This window comes from Octopus sinensis, linkage group LG2 (assembly GCF_006345805.1).
Source record: "Octopus sinensis linkage group LG2, ASM634580v1, whole genome shotgun sequence".
Taxonomy (NCBI): Eukaryota; Metazoa; Mollusca; class Cephalopoda; order Octopoda; family Octopodidae; genus Octopus; species Octopus sinensis.
The window spans coordinates 39,663,330-39,679,355 of record NC_042998.1 but is presented as its reverse complement, the minus strand read 5'-3'; the positions used below and the strand labels follow the sequence as shown (position 1 = coordinate 39,679,355).

General features: G+C 38.5%; 1 protein-coding gene across 1 annotated transcript in view; it reads left to right on the top strand.

Annotated features, from left to right (window-relative positions):
- Positions 1 to 16,026, top strand: part of LOC115231813 (Fanconi anemia group I protein) — a 93,649-nt gene that overhangs the window by 39,077 nt on the left and 38,546 nt on the right. The window contains exons 14-17 of the mRNA XM_029801749.2: positions 2,222 to 2,423; positions 6,554 to 6,668; positions 8,499 to 8,627; positions 10,857 to 10,925. Of these exons, the coding sequence (XP_029657609.1) occupies positions 2,222 to 2,423; positions 6,554 to 6,668; positions 8,499 to 8,627; positions 10,857 to 10,925 (515 nt within the window). The remainder of the gene's footprint in view (positions 1 to 2,221; positions 2,424 to 6,553; positions 6,669 to 8,498; positions 8,628 to 10,856; positions 10,926 to 16,026) is intronic.

Here is a 16,026-nt window from a genome sequence, read left to right as displayed (position 1 = left end):
AGCTAAAAAGATAGACATGTACCCAACTAGGCTGTCATGGCTGAGGTCGTAGGTCAAAGGGAGATGATCATTCACTTTTTGACAGGACAAAGAAAACCTTTTTTCACGCCTGTTGATCGTGTTGGCTTGAACAATCCTTAGATTTGGTTTTGAATCTAAGCTTGGAGAAGGAAGTGTTGATTTTTACATGGTTCACACACTCTGTCAAACATGCACACCGACTTTCACATCCAGCAAAGTATACTGGCTTCATTTCTATCAAGCCTGTACATGTCTTCAGCTGTCATGGCCCATGTTTCACTGCTGTGTAGCATAGCTGTTTATACACAGGCATCATACAATCTGCCTTTCACTCTGTTGCCAACGGAGATAGGAGCTCTCTGAACTTTGCCCAGTTTATTCTAATCCTAGCAGCTACTCTATCAGAACATCCACCTCCACTACTGACTTGGTTACCTAGATAATGGAAGCTATCAACTACCTCTAGCTTACCCCACTGGCATTTGATGCAGTCTATTTTCTGTACATTTTCGGTGTTTATGGTACCTGTGCATCTTCCACACACAAAAGCTAGTTTCCCTGTTCACCTTCCTCTGACATTGCTGCACCTCTTATAGTCCATAGTTTACACCGGGTACATCTTATGGAGTTTCTACCTACGCCTTTTCTACAGATCGAGCAGGGCTGTCTACCCAAAGAGATTTGTGATTTGTCTGCCTTCCTACTTACTAAGACTTTGGTTTTTGCTTGGATAACTCTAAGGCCCTTTGATTCTAAACTTTGTTTCCATACTCGGAACTTCTTGTCTAGTTCTGGTAGTGATTCAGCTATAAGAACAAGGTCATTAGCGTTGAGGAGCTCCCAGGGGCAGCCTGTCTTAAATTCCTCTTTTGTTACCTGGAGGACTTTGATGAACAAGAAGGGGCTGAAGATTGATCTTTGAACTCCTACTTGTACCCTGAATTTTTCGTTGTACTTGTTGCCAACCCTCATCTTACTGGTAGCGTCCCTGTACATGGCTTGTACAGCTCTCCTGCTACGATAAAATTATTAGAAGGGAGTCCTGTGTGGCTGATGTAGGAATGGTTATTATCTTGGCCACTATTGTTAACTCCACCATTCTTACTGTTGCAATTGCCTGTACCTTGCCATGACAGCAGCAGTAGCCCTCATTTGGTTAGCACCTCTACTGTTGCAGTCTCTATTCTTGTGGCAACCCTTTGTAGCCATGGCAACAGTGTAGCCTTTATTGTTATGGACAGAATTAAGTTAAGTTTGCTAGTTCTGCTCCTCCTATTGTGTAGTATTATTAAATGTTGTTTAGTTTTGACTTTTGCTTTGTACTTGAGACAGTCACAAATACCTGAGGGTTGGGGAGAATTGTAAGAGGAAGAGAAGCAGCTTGGTGGACACATGGCCAAATACCACTATTCTGTAAATAGGTTCAGGAGATGCTGGAGATCAACAATGGAACAGTCACACCCCTGTGCAATAACAAAGAAGTGGCCACACCCACGTGGTCAGCACAGGTCAGATATGTGTTCAGTATGACAGCAATCAATGAAGGCAGTGGGAAACCTCTTCTGTTTTAATTACCAATAGAAAAAATAATTATATACATATATACACACATATGCACCGTTGAATTTTTGTTTTCATTTTACAAATTTTTGCTATGATTTACAGTTTCCATAATTGTGCAGTTTGTAAATATTGACAGTTGCCTATTTCCTGCATTTGTTATCAGTTCTGGAAAGTGTTTGGAGATGCTACAATTTTTTGTGATTATGAAAGAAGGATGTTTGAGAGGCTGGGAGAAATTAAAGGATTGTGTACTCACAGAGTCATTTATTTTGAAATTGCTAAAATTAGATAGTTGGAGTCATTTAAAAGTGTTCTTGCAATAAAAAGGAGGTTTACATATTCATATGGTCGTGTATTATTATCATCATCATCATCAAGGCGGTGAGCTGGCAGAATCATTAGCATGCTGGACAAAATGCTTTGTGGTATTTCACCTGTTGCTACATTCTAAGTTCAAATTCTGCCAAGGTTGACTTCGCTTTCATTCTTTCAGGGTTGATAAAATAAGTACCAGTTACACACTGGGGTCGATGTAATCGACTCATCCCCTCTCTCAAAATTGCTGCCCTTGTTACTTATTTTGTTACTGCCCTTATTACTATTATCATTATTTTTATTATTATTGTTATTATTTCAGATCTTTTTTCTCGAGTGGTGAAGACCAGTCCCCAACTTCTGTTAAATTCTGACAAGAAACTGACAACTATATTTGATCATTTACCAACTTTGCCACCGAAAACAGCTGCCAGTTTGTTAGACATCCTGCAACCTATCTTGAAATTTAGTAGAACTTTACGGGATACACTCATGTTGCTGTTACGTAAATCTATGTTCTCCAAGTGAGTAGTATTGTTGTTGTTTTTCTTGTGGCAATCAATGGCAGAATCATTAAAGTGATGGCAAAATAATAATAATAACTCCAAATTTTGGCACAAGGCCGGCAATTTTGGAGGTAGTGGGTAAGTCAGAAACATTGACCCCCAATGTTCAATTGGTACTCATTTTATCGACCCTGAAGAAATGAAAGACAGTCAACTCGAATGAAATTTGAACTTGGAGCATAAAGACTAATAAATTGCTGTTAAGCATTTTGCCCAGCATGCTAACAATTCTGCCAGCTCACTGCCCTGAGTGACAGTAACAAGATCGGTTTGTGTTCTTTGTTCAAATCCAAGACTGACGTTCAGGGCTTGATAAAATAAAGTACTAGTCAAGTACTTGGGTTGATGGCACCAATTTACTCTCTTCCTTCAAAATTACTGGCCCTGTGCCTACATTAGAAAGAACAGTTATTATTATTTACTTTATTGTTGCTTTGTTTTATACAATTTGTTCCAAGTCTCACCCAGGGACCTCAAGAAACAAGTTAGGTGTTTTACTGCGGATATTATATATGAGTAACATTGTATTTTCAGGAAAGGGGGCTGAGAATTAGGGTTTCATTAAAAGCTTGTAATATTTCCGATTTTAAAAGACAGTGGTTTTCTTAGGATGTGGGCTCTACCTCTGAGAATAATTTTCTGTAACTCTGATACATTAGGGTTTCCTGGTATTTGGCCATAGTGTTTAAGAATGCCAATTGGTATTGACCCTAAAGCTCTGATGATCACAGGTACAGTTGTTGTTCACAGACTCCACATTTTTGAGACCCCTATTTCAAGGTCCTTGTATTTACTTAACTTTTCAAATGTTTTAAACAAGTGTTGCTGTCTGCTGGGATTCACGTATCTATGATCAAATGAGTTTTCTGATTCTTCATCACAATTTCTGCTCCATTGACCTGAATAAATCAATCAGTTTAAATACTAAAGTCCTAAAGAATGCTAATGTATTTATTTTCTGCTACTTTGGTAGGCTTATGTGTCCCCACTGGTTCTCATACAGGAGTCAAAACTGACAGCATATGATGCAGTGGAAACACTGACCACTCTTTTCGCAAGTGGTGAAGTCCAGTCCCCAAGCTTATGGTAATCAATATAATCATTTGAGGCCAACATAGGGTAGCTAGAGATGAGGGCTGGAAGTGTGTGGGGGTCAATTGGTTCTCTTGTGGTACCACAAAAGAGGCAGGAATGATCTGCACCATTTTTAAGAATGTTGGTTTGGTAATTTCTAGAGGACAGAACACTGCTATGCTGAAGCCCTCTTTTTCTGATTTAAGGATTAAGTCCAGATACAGCCAGCCACTGATGCATCATGTTTGTATCAATATCAGGATTTTTATACAGTTAATTCCCAGTTTGTGCAGTTTTTCTGGTATGTCTAATTTCCCTTCATATACTCTATTCATCAAATAGCATTCAATCATCATCATCATCATCATTTAATGTCCGCTTTCCATGCTGGCATGGGTCAGATGATTTGACTGAGGACTGGCAAGCCAGAAGGCTGCACCAGGCTCCAATCTGATTTGGCAAGGTTTCTATAGCTGGATGCCCTTCCTAATGCCAACCACTCCAATAGTGGAGTGGGTGCTTTTTACGTGCCACCAGTATGAGGGCCAGTCAGGCGGCACTGGCAAAGACCATGCTCAAAAAGAGCTTTTTATGTGCCACTGGCACGGGAGCCAGTCAGGCAGCACTGACAATGACCATGCTTGAATAGTGCTTTTTACGTGCCACCTGCACAGGAGCCAATCGGGTGGAACTGGCATCATCCATGACAAAGAATTCACTTGATTCAACAGGTTTTCTCAAGCACAGTTTATTGGGCCGGTTATGCTACACTGGCATAGGCCATGGTTACAGTCTCACTTGGCTAGCCTGGTCTTCTCAAGCACAACATATCTCCAAAGGTCTCAGTCGCTTGTCATTGCCTCTATGAGGTCCAATGTTCGAAGGACATGCTTCACCACCTCATCCCAGGTCTTCCTGGGTTTACCTCTTCCACAGGTTCCCTCCATTGTTAGGGTGTGACACTTTTTCACACAGCTGTCCTCATCCATACTCAATAAATATATTTAGAATAATAGCAAACATCCCAAAACAATGTTAGAATTGCTTAAGAAATCAGATGTTGACTGGACTATGTAAAAGTCCTCTTTTTTATTGTATACTAGCTTAAAATCCACACTCTATGTGGAGTTTTTGCTAGATCCTGCAGAGGGCTAATTGAAATACTAAAGAGATGTAAATAATATGTCTATAATGAATATATACCCTGGTGGTGTTTGATCAGAGGTTATGGACAGATGAGATTTAATTCTGTAATGCAATCATTCTATTGTTCCAGTCCCAAATTGAATTTCAACTGTTGGCCAATTTGTCCCAAAGTTCTTATCTCGACGTAAAAGTAACAAAGTGAATGTCATTTATGTCGCCCTTGATCTCTGATGTCATCTGACAAACGCCAACCAAGATGGTATGAATCAGCTAAGTTTTAGCTGCTACAAATAGCAACCCAAATACTTTTAAATCAGATTCCAATGCTGGATGTTCATGAACTAAATGAAGGGTAGATTTTCAATCCTAGGATCATCCCAATTCCAAAAAGCTATGTCTATTTAGAGCAAATGTAGACTGAGATATTCAGGGGTCACAGACACACAGACAGAATTTTACTTTTATTAATATAATTATAAATATCAGAAGATTCTCCTAACTTTGCATGATGGAGAACTGGATTGCATACCTAGGACATACTGGGAAGGAAAAAATCATTGAAAAACTTGCTGTAAGTTCAAACACATGCGATAAGTAATTATTTGCCTTGCGTTACTTTTCCATTGTTACATACATACATACATACATACACACATACACACACACACACTCACTCACTCACTCACTCACTCACTCACTCACTCACTCACTCACTCACTCACTCACTCACTCACTCACTCACTCACTCGCTCGCTCGATATGAACTACAATAATATGAGCAGTGGTCCTAGCTAAGGAATTATCTATCAGAAATTATAATAGATGTCATGTTATAGTCCTTATCATGTACTTTAATTGTTTCAATAATGTTTTTTTTTTTTTAAACATTGTGCTCAACACTTAAATACTTTAGATAATCACATATATAAGTAAATTGAAACCACTTTTCTTTAAAATCACCCAAAGGGTACTTTGAATACTTTATGTTGATTCAAAGTACGCTTTGAATCAACATAAAGTATCTTGAAAACAACATTTTGATTTTTTTTTTAAATCTTAAAATTAGAATTTGTAAGAATTTTCTAGACAGTGACGGCTTTAATAATTGCTTTCATTTAGCAAAAGTTACCTACTTCAAACTATTTAATGAGCAACTTTTATTATTATAGTGTAGATGACTCAACTTTATATATCTCATTTCCATAAAGTGCTTTTCTATAAGGTTTTTATTGTTATTTTATAAACACGTATCTATATTTATGTAGATGTGAGTGAGTGTTATTAACTGTTGATTTTGTGCTTGCCAGATTCTGTGTTGTGCCATTATTAAATGTGCATAGATGCTAGTTTCTAGGAAATGGGTCCTATTTTAAGAATTATTGTCAGCCAGCAATAAAATCTTCTCTGGTCTTTGTTATATTTTCTGGAGTTTTTTAGGTTTAGGTGAATTTGAAATGATCAGACTTAAAATCAAAGATGTTCCAGCTCTAACCAACAAATCTCATTTTCAGAAATAGACTTAATCTGTCAAGGGCCACATATAATGTATCATCCCCTTCCCAACACAGTAGAGTATGATTTCAAAGAGAGTCAGCTAATATTTCTAGCAGGTTACTTACCCATTACATGGTTGTCTTGTAAATTTTTCCATCTCTATTTGTCTGACAGATTTTTTCACTTTATCACTCAGTTTTCTTTTCCTTCTTTGTTAAACCAGTTTTGTTATTAATATACTTCCAGGACCATTTTATGAATAGTTTTTCTTTTTTGTTTAATTTTTTTAGTACTGTATTTATCTTATATTTTATCCTCATTAGAATTTTTATTTTTTAATGTTAATTAATTTATGGATCTCAATCCTCTTTCAGACATCTAAATGCAAGGAAAGTGAGTGCCAGAGGGTTCTTAATGATTTTGAAGCAGTTCCGTATTGTTGGCAGTGTTCCTTGTAGCCAGATGAATCAGACATTTTCTTTGAGTCAAGTAAAGTATTATTTCATAATTTTTATGCACTTTTACCACATTTATTAGAAAATAACCAACCAAAAACAAATAAAATCATGTGATAACAAAGGACCGAGACAACCGGTGATCTGCTATGCTTGAAAAGACTGGCCCAGCTGAGTAAAATCCAGACATGTCTTTTGTCTGTGCCTCCCCACGACACCTCCCCTCTTTCACCAACTTCCTCTCACTACTGCTGTGTTCTCCTCCCTCCATTCTCCCTCACACTAGAGATGGCCCTCTTGAATCTCTCTCCCACAACATATCCTCCTAATACCCCCTCCCCCTACTTGTGCCCACTCATTACATTCCCACTCTCCTAATCTTGTGAACTCCTCTCACGCACCCACTCATCCTCTCCATTCCCCACTTCACTTAATACACCTTATAACTTGGGTGTATGACCCCTGCCTCCTCCCCATCACATCTTCCTCTTCTCTCTTCCAACCTGAGGTAGTCATGTTTCCCCTCTAATGCAAGACACCCTTTCTATCCCTCATTACTACTACTACCCCTCAGTTGAAGGGTCTTGTCCTGCAAGTTACTCAAATTCTGTTTTTGCAGGGATTCTATGACCGGATGCCCTTCCTAATGCCAACCACTTTTTTATAGAGTGTGAACTGGAATGCTTTTTATATGGCACCATCGTGAGTGAGGTCTGGGGATAAACGTGAGTCAGTGAGGTGATGGGTGACTGCGCGGACGGTGTGAAGTGTGTGGAGATGGGGTACAAAAGGGATGCTCAGTGCTAGGGATGGAAATAGTCGGGGACGAACTACCACTGGCAGAATGAGAGGGTGTACAGGGGAAGGTGGGAGGTGAAAGAGGTGTTCAGTATAAAATAATGATAGAATGCAAGAGACAAAGCAAGCGATTTCAGGGAGGGTGAGTGGGGAGCACAAAAAGGAGGTAATGAGATATGTGCTGGTCTGTTGTCATCTAATTATAGTAGCTGAGTGATGGAGGGGTGGGTATTAGGAAGATGAGTTATAAGGGAGAGATTTGTTGGGGACATAGACACAAATAATATGCTTTTAAGGCAGGCCCTTTTTTAATGAAATGGACAGGTCTTGGGCATAGCAAGTTACCCATCATCTTGAACCTTTGTCACCTCCTTCTTGGGGCTCAACATCTATAGTTTGGTCTTCACTACTTTGTCTTGTGTTTTCCTGGCTCTTCCTCTCCTGCAGGCTTCATCCAAACTCGGTAATCAACATTTCTTTATGCAGCTCTCCTCATCCACACAAGTCACATAATCATACTAGCACTGATTCCTGTTATGCCTAATTTTTCTCTCAGCACATTTGCAGTTTGTCATACATGCACACTGACATTCAGCAAAGCATGCTAGCTTCATTTTTTTCTAACCTTTGCATGTCCTTTGCATTCATGGCCCACATTTCACTACCATATAACATAGCTTTTCATACCCAATAATCACACAATCTGCCTTTCACTCTGAAGGAGAGGCCCTTTGTTACCAACAGGTTTTGTATAAAAGTATTTGCCATTTTTCTGTTATAAAAAGTTGCTTTAATTCTTTTATTCATTTTTTTTTTTAATATTGTCAGGAGAAAAGAGAAAACCCAAAAAGAAATATGGTGTTTAGTAGATACAAAACACTAGTTTAGTATGAATTTGCTAGGTTTCAGTAAATTTAGAAAGTAAATATGAAATGATGATGTGTTAGTTAAAAAAAATTCAATAATATAAAATTGAAAAAATTCAAGATAACTGTAATTTCGACTTTATACAATTTATACACTTGATTTTATATTTTATTCTTTTCTCTTCGACAAAAACATCCAGCTTTCAGTTGATGTACATTCGCAGACAAAATATAATCCTGTTGCTAACAGTACTTTGTGTTTGGAAATTGTCCGAAATTTGCGGAGATGTCTTAGTCAACAGGCTGAAGTACGAGTCATAATATATTCAGTAAGTGAAAGATATTTTATTTCTTCAACTTAAACTCCCAACAAACTAACTCAACAGTTGTAACACCCAAGTTTAATTCTTGTTACAGCTCTTACCCTTTCTTATTCCACTTTTTTTTTCTTTTGGTCATGCAAAGTACTTGGTGAACCTGTTAGTGTTGCAGTGCTGGTGCCACATAAAAATGCACCCAATACACTATTAAGTGGTTGGTGTTAGGACCAACTGTAGAAACCATGCCAAAAAAGACAATGGAACCTGGTTTCTGGACTTGCTAGCTCCTGTTAAACCATTCAACCCATGCCAACATGGAAAATAGACATTAAATGATGATGCTTACAGAAAGTGCATGCTTGTTACTACTAATTCTTCTCAATCCCCGAATTCTATCAAGCTGATTGACACTTTTGATCCCAAAATGTCAAAGAATTGATTTGATATAAGTATGGAGAACTGGTAGCAGCTTCTGGGGTTAATAAAATAGATACTCTGTAATACAGTGGCTTTAATTCAGTCAACTTGCACAACTGCCTGCAAATTTGTGGCCTAATGCTAATGTAAGAGACTGTTATTAGACAAAATATTTTGTAGCGTTTAAGCTTTACCTTTTGAGTTCAATTTCAGCCAAAGTCATCTTTACTTTTGTTCAGTTAAATTCTAAGAAATCAACTGATTGACTCTGTTCCATCCCAAAATTTGAAGGCCTTGTCATTGTTATGCTTCTTTATATTTGAGGCACAAGCCTGACACAAGCTTGATATTGCTTTTTATCATACTGGAACTGATGTTTTGCAAACAGCTTGCAGATGCAAATGCTAGCAAGTTTATGGGGAGTCATCAGGAGAAAATGCACGCCATTTTAAGGCCTTCTTCTTGGTGACATCATTATGCACCCCACCCCATCTTTCACTGAAATGAGCCCCTGCTCACTAGATCAACTGGTTACTAATTTTGCTCAGTATTCTAGCCATTGTTTATCATCTCTTTTTAATCAAATCCAGAAGCTTGTCTTCTCCATTGTAGTTTGGATATCACTCATAGTGGTATTTACTTTATGACAAGTTAGGCCTAGCAACAACAACCACCATTGCCTCACACTGTGTCCAACAAATCCTCTCCATCCGTTATATTCAGGTTTTCTTTACTTTTGATCCTTCAAGTGTTGACAACATAAGTATCATTCGAATCACAATATGAATCGCTCCTACCTATATCTCCTTAGAAATATGTGCCCTTATCTCAATGTTAGACATTATTTTTATTATTTTCACTAGTATGGTGATAAATTAACAAGTTCATATCCTGCTCAACTTGACTACACATACCTTTGTATCTTCATCCGCCGAACAACGATTATTTATTCACTAATTTTCTCTCTCCACAACAAAAACTGGCCCTCACCTAAGAAAATTGTTTTTAGCTCTAGGGGTAACAAACTGGTAATCTTTCCGTAGTTTACTAAATCTATTTAGTCCAGACTCTCAATGCTGTAAGTTCAAATTTTGATAGGAACAATTTTTTTTGTTTACATCTCTAGAGGATTGATGTCACAAGCACTAATTATTACTTTAGCATATTCTATGTAAATTCACCTTACGCCTAAGAAATTATTGTCCTGGCACATCGCAACCATCTCTCTCTCTCTCTCTCTCTTTCTTTCTCTCTCTCTTTCTTTCTCTCTCTCTCTCTCTCTCTCTCTCTCGTAACCACATATCTCCTCTACAGCAAGGCACCCGTTTCTCTACGTCTACCATAGTTTAACTTCTCATCACCTTGCAAAAAAGTACCTCCTTCACACCATCCTTCCTCTCGTTTGAGGGATCTTTGTTTTGCAAGTTATGTGGTGACCTTGGCAGGAGGAAGGACATCCAACTGTAGAGACCTTGCCAAAACAGACAATGATGCTTGGTATATCTTCTGATTTGACACTTCCTGTTAAAGTGTCCGATCCATGCCAGCATGGAAAATGGATGTTAAATAAGGATGATGACTGAGGTGACAGTGTTATTGCTGCCTTCAAGACTGAATTTGCTTTGGTTTCATTCTTGACTTGATATTTGTTGCTTCCTTGTTTTCCTTTAACTGCTGTAGACCCTTTTTTATCTGTCAGAATATGTTATCAAGCTTTCAAAGTGAAAAAGTTGACTCTTTTGCAATCTGTGTTGATTTACTTAAAATACAAATACTGTCATTTATTAAACATTTCTTTTTATCGCTTTTTTTTTTATTCAGGGTTTGTGCGATTGCCTTTCCAAAAATTCCAAACTACAGAAACCCATCTTGAATCTCCTACTTCACCAGGTATTTTTATTTATTATTTTTTCTGAAATAGCACTTGTTGTACATGGAATTTTGTTTCATCTCTTTTCTAGCTCTCCATTTTGCCTTTCTCTTCTTTTTCTTAACTTTTCTATCATTTTCACATTTTGATGAAGAGCTTATGTCCAAAACATTAATGCGTTACTATTTCTTTGCATCTGAAACTAATACATTGTTTTTTTTTGTTTTTTTGTTTTTTTGTTATTTCCACATTATTTTTTACACACTGCACATATGGTGGTGTATAAGCTATGTGTAAAGTAAAGTAAAGTAACAATCACCAATGATTTCAATGATGAACTTAGCATGAAGGTAAGAGTTCATCAAGATTCAGTCTTCACTTTTGTCCTCCTCTTCATAGTCTTAAAGGTCATCACAGTTTGACCAGAGCTGGTAAGGTCAAGGACCATACCAAGTTCCATAGTCAGTTTTGGCTTGGTTTCTGCAGCTAGATGTCCTTCTTAATGCCAACCACTCCATAGAATGTACTGAGTGCTTTTTACATGGCACCATCATCAATTCTGCTGTGGTAGATGGCTCTTCTTGTGTACAGCAACGTACCACATATCTTGGTCCTTACTTATCTTCTTTGTAAGGCTCAGTATCCTGGGTTTCCCTCTTCCACAAGTTCCATCCACTTTAAGTGATTGGCACTTCTCTATGCAACTGTCTACATCCATATGCATCACATGACCAAACGAGCACAGTCATCTCTCTTGCATACTGCAGCCATTTTCTATTATGTCCACATTTTCCCTCAGTATGCTAGTGCACTGACATCACACATCCAGCAGAGCATACTAGCTTCACTCCCCACTAGCTTTCACATGTTTTATGCATTCAGGGCCTATTTCTTACTACCATGTAGCATTGCACGTTTACGTACATGCACCATGCAATCTTCCTTTCACTTGGAGAGAGAAAGAGACCTTTGGTTGCCAGCAGCAGTAAAAGATCTCTAGTTTAGTGATTACACTTCCCATCTATTGTTCCCCACAGTTAATTAGACTCCCTAAGTAGTCAAAATTATACACTGCCTCTAAAGAGCCTCTGGGGCATTTGAGAAAATTAATTTCCTGAGTATCTCTAGGCTTTATAGCTCCTGTGCATCTTCCACATACAAACACTTACCTTCTCTGATAGACTTCCTATTATGGCACTGCACCTCCTGCTGCCTACACCTTTTCTACATATCAAGCAGGGCCACTTGCCTAATGGAGGAAGTGTCCTGTCAGTTTTCTTGCTTAGTAGGACCTAAGCCTTTGCTAAAGTTAACCTTAAGACCCTTCGATTTCAGGTTTTGCTTCAATGCCTGGAATTTCTTTTCTAGCTCTGTTACAGACTCTGCAAGATCATCAGCATAGAACATTTCTCAGGGTCCACCAGTCTTAAATTCTTCTGTTACGGCTTGGAGGACAATGATGAATAGGAGGCAGCTGAGAATTGAACCCTGATGAATGTCTACCTTGACACTAAATTCATCGCTGTACTCATTGTTAACTTTCATCTTACCGAGAGAACCTCTGTACATGGCTTGTATGGTTTTCACTAGCTACTTGTCTACCCCTAATTTCCTCAGAGCCTACCATATCACACAGTGGGGAGTACTCTGTCAAAGGCTCTATGTGTGTGTGTGTGTGTACACGCATATATACATATGCACACCTACCACCAACACCGAGTTGTAACTGTTTTGACTGAAGATTGCCGTGATGTGGAACTTGAGCCACAAGACAGTTTCTGTTATGTGTGTGTGTTTATTTTCATCATGCTCATTTAGTGTCCACCCTTCGATGCTTGCATGGGTTGGACAGAATTCATGATGGCAAGTTTTCTATGGTTGACAGTCCTTCCTGTCAACGACCCTCACCTATTTCTCACAGAAGATAGGAAATGTGCAACATCACTTGTCTGACAGTGATACCCTATTTACAACCATCATGTGGTGTCAAGACAAAAGTGCACACAATAGGCTTCTTTCAGTTTCCGGCTACCATATCCACTCACAAGGCATTGGTTAGCCTGAAGCTATACTAGAAAAACACTTACCCAAAAAAACCTATGCTGTGGAGCTGAACTTGAAAGCACACAGTTACTTAACTACACAGCCATGCCAACATCTAGTTTATATATATAGACACAGGAGTGACTGTGTGGTAAGAATCTTGCTTCTCAACCACATGGTTCCAGGTTCAGTCCCACTGCATGGCACTTTTGGCGACTGTCTTCTACTATTACCTTTGGCCAACCAAAGCCTTGTGAATGGATTTGGTAGATGGAAACTGAAAGAAGCCCATCATATGTATGTATGTTCAGTGATCCCACGACCATCACGAGTGTTACATTTTAAAAGCCCCTGCGATAGGTGAAGTAGAAATAGTACTGTACTGTATATATTTTTTTTTATTATTTTTATAATTTGTATATATTTATTTTATTATCAATGCAAAACAACGCTGCAAAGGAACTGACGTAAGCTTGAATAATAAACCACGACGATAGGTGAACCAGGATATGGCAGGGGATTACTGTATACGTATATATGTGTGTGTCTGTGTTAGTCCCCCCCCCCCGTCACTGTTTGAGAACAGGTGTTGGTGCATTTACATTCCTGTAACTTAGCAGTTTGGCAAAAGAGACTGATAGCATAAATGGTAGGGTTTAAGAAAATGTCTATATAGAGTAAGTCCTGGGAATCGATTTGTTCAGCTAAAGCCTCTCAAGGTGATACTCCAGCATGGACACTGTCAAATGACTGAAACAACTAAAAGATAAAAGGGTCTTGCAGATAAATTGAGACAATTTTTATGATGCATAAAACTGGTTGTAAACACTAAAAGAATGGCAGGAGACAGATATAATTTTAATGTAACATTTATTACAACAAAAACATATGTCACTCAATATGGCTGCCCTTTTGAACAATTACTGCCCCCACACAACAACATTTTTTTTTTGTAGCTGCTGCAACCTCCGCCCTTTTCATTTTGTGTGTCGCATGTACAATACAGGTCTTCAAAGTGTTGACACTCAAATGTGGTGAAGCATCGGTCCTTCCTTGAAGTATGCCCCATAAAAAGTAATCAAGATGGTTGAGATTTGGGCAGATACCTTGAACTGACGATGAGCAATACACTGAGCCAGATGTTGACTTTCCAAAAAATGGCACCTTCTCACCAAGGAAGGTCTGTGTTGCATTTGACCCATGGCATGGTGCAGAATCTTGAATTAGCATCACATCGTCAAGCCCAAACTTCTGCTCCATCCAAAGTAACAGAGTCCTCCTTGTGCCAATCTTCAAGCCAGACTCAATGAAGTGGGGATCCATGACATTCTCATCACTTGCCATGGTTCCAAATACCATCACAGAGGCAGGATTCTTAGTCTCAAACACGGAGGCTGTCAGAAGGGTTGTATGTAATCACTTGAGAATTTCTGCGATTTACCCCAGTATCCACAGTGAACTTCTCATCTACAAACACGAGTTTTACATGCACCTTGATGCTTGATGAATGACAAGCTTTGGGCATCTCTTGGCTCTGATTGTTTTGGCCTTGGCTGTTAGGAGGTGAAAATATTTTGAAAGATCAATCATAAATATCAGGCAGTGATAATGGAAAGCAAAATACTAACATTTAAAAGGGACAGACGAACTTGGGAGCTGAATAAAAATTAAAAAATATTGGAAACCAAAGTTCGAAGGGATAGAATCTGAAGATAGTAGACTCACCATGGCTGGCATTTCTTAACGACGGACAGCAACGTAGTGGCAGTTTAACGGCTGGCGTAAAATTTTGAACTTGATGTAAAAGAAAATTCCTAAACACCAAGTTTTGAAGTGATTCTTTCTCACGACAGTAGACTCACCATGGCAAGCATTCAAAACTTCTTCATCATGGACGGCAACACATTGATGATTTAAAGGCTGGCGCAAATTTTTTAGCGTGATGTAACAGAGAATTCCTAAACACCCGCTCCTGTAAATTTTAATCCCCTTCCAGCCCCATTTAGACCCCTTTTCACATTTTGGTTAATATAACCCGATTTCATTCGGGTCTACTCAGGCCACATTTTATAAGATGGGGAATTTTTTCTTAGAGGTCACGCCTTTCATTTGAGGAAAAAAATAGTTGCCATGCAAACTCGCCAGCACTTTTAACATAGATGTGCATATTTTGAGCTCAACCGACCACATAATGCACACATTATATATATATATATATACTCATTATATATATATATGTGTGTGTGTACGCATTATATATACAAATGTATACAAATTATATATATATATATATATATATATATACACACATACATATATATATATATATATATACACATATATACAGATATATACACTTTGCATATATACATTATGTATGCATATTTATATATAGAACACACACACACAAATTAACCCAATAATTATCGCCACGACCACCACACAATCATGAGAACAAATATTGTCCTCATGATTGTGTGGTGGTGGTTGTGGCGATAATAATTCTCTCTATGAATGCAGACAGACAAAGAGAGAGAGAGAGAGAATGTGGAAGAAAGAGTGACAGCGCTGGCGAAGGCGTCGGGGGAAAGATAGTTGATGTTGTCACACGTCGTTATAGAGAGAAAGTGAAGGGAAGGGAGGAAAGAGAGAGAGACGGAGGAAGATAGATAAGAGAATGAGAGTAACGACAAAGACTTGTCAAAGTGTGGGGTTTTTTGCCCTAGTAACCACAGCTTTTGAGATAGGGATTTCTAACCTAGTCCACTCACATCCTCACCTCATTTTACATGTCCCTATAAATTTTGGAGCGTATCTGATGGGATCTAGTGCCCTTTAACCCATTCCAATGCCAAAACCAGACAAACAAACAAACTTTCTCATTTCAGATTTATGAATATTGACCAGCTTAAGGTGACCCACTCTACGCGCGGGTGAGGTTGTGGTTGTTACTTTCTGTTGCTTCCTTTCTGTTTCTTATCACCACATTCTCCCTCTTTGTTTCTCTCTCACTTTCCCACTCTCGGACTTTCCCTCGCTTTCTCTTACTCTCTATCTTTCTTTATCTATCTCTCTCCT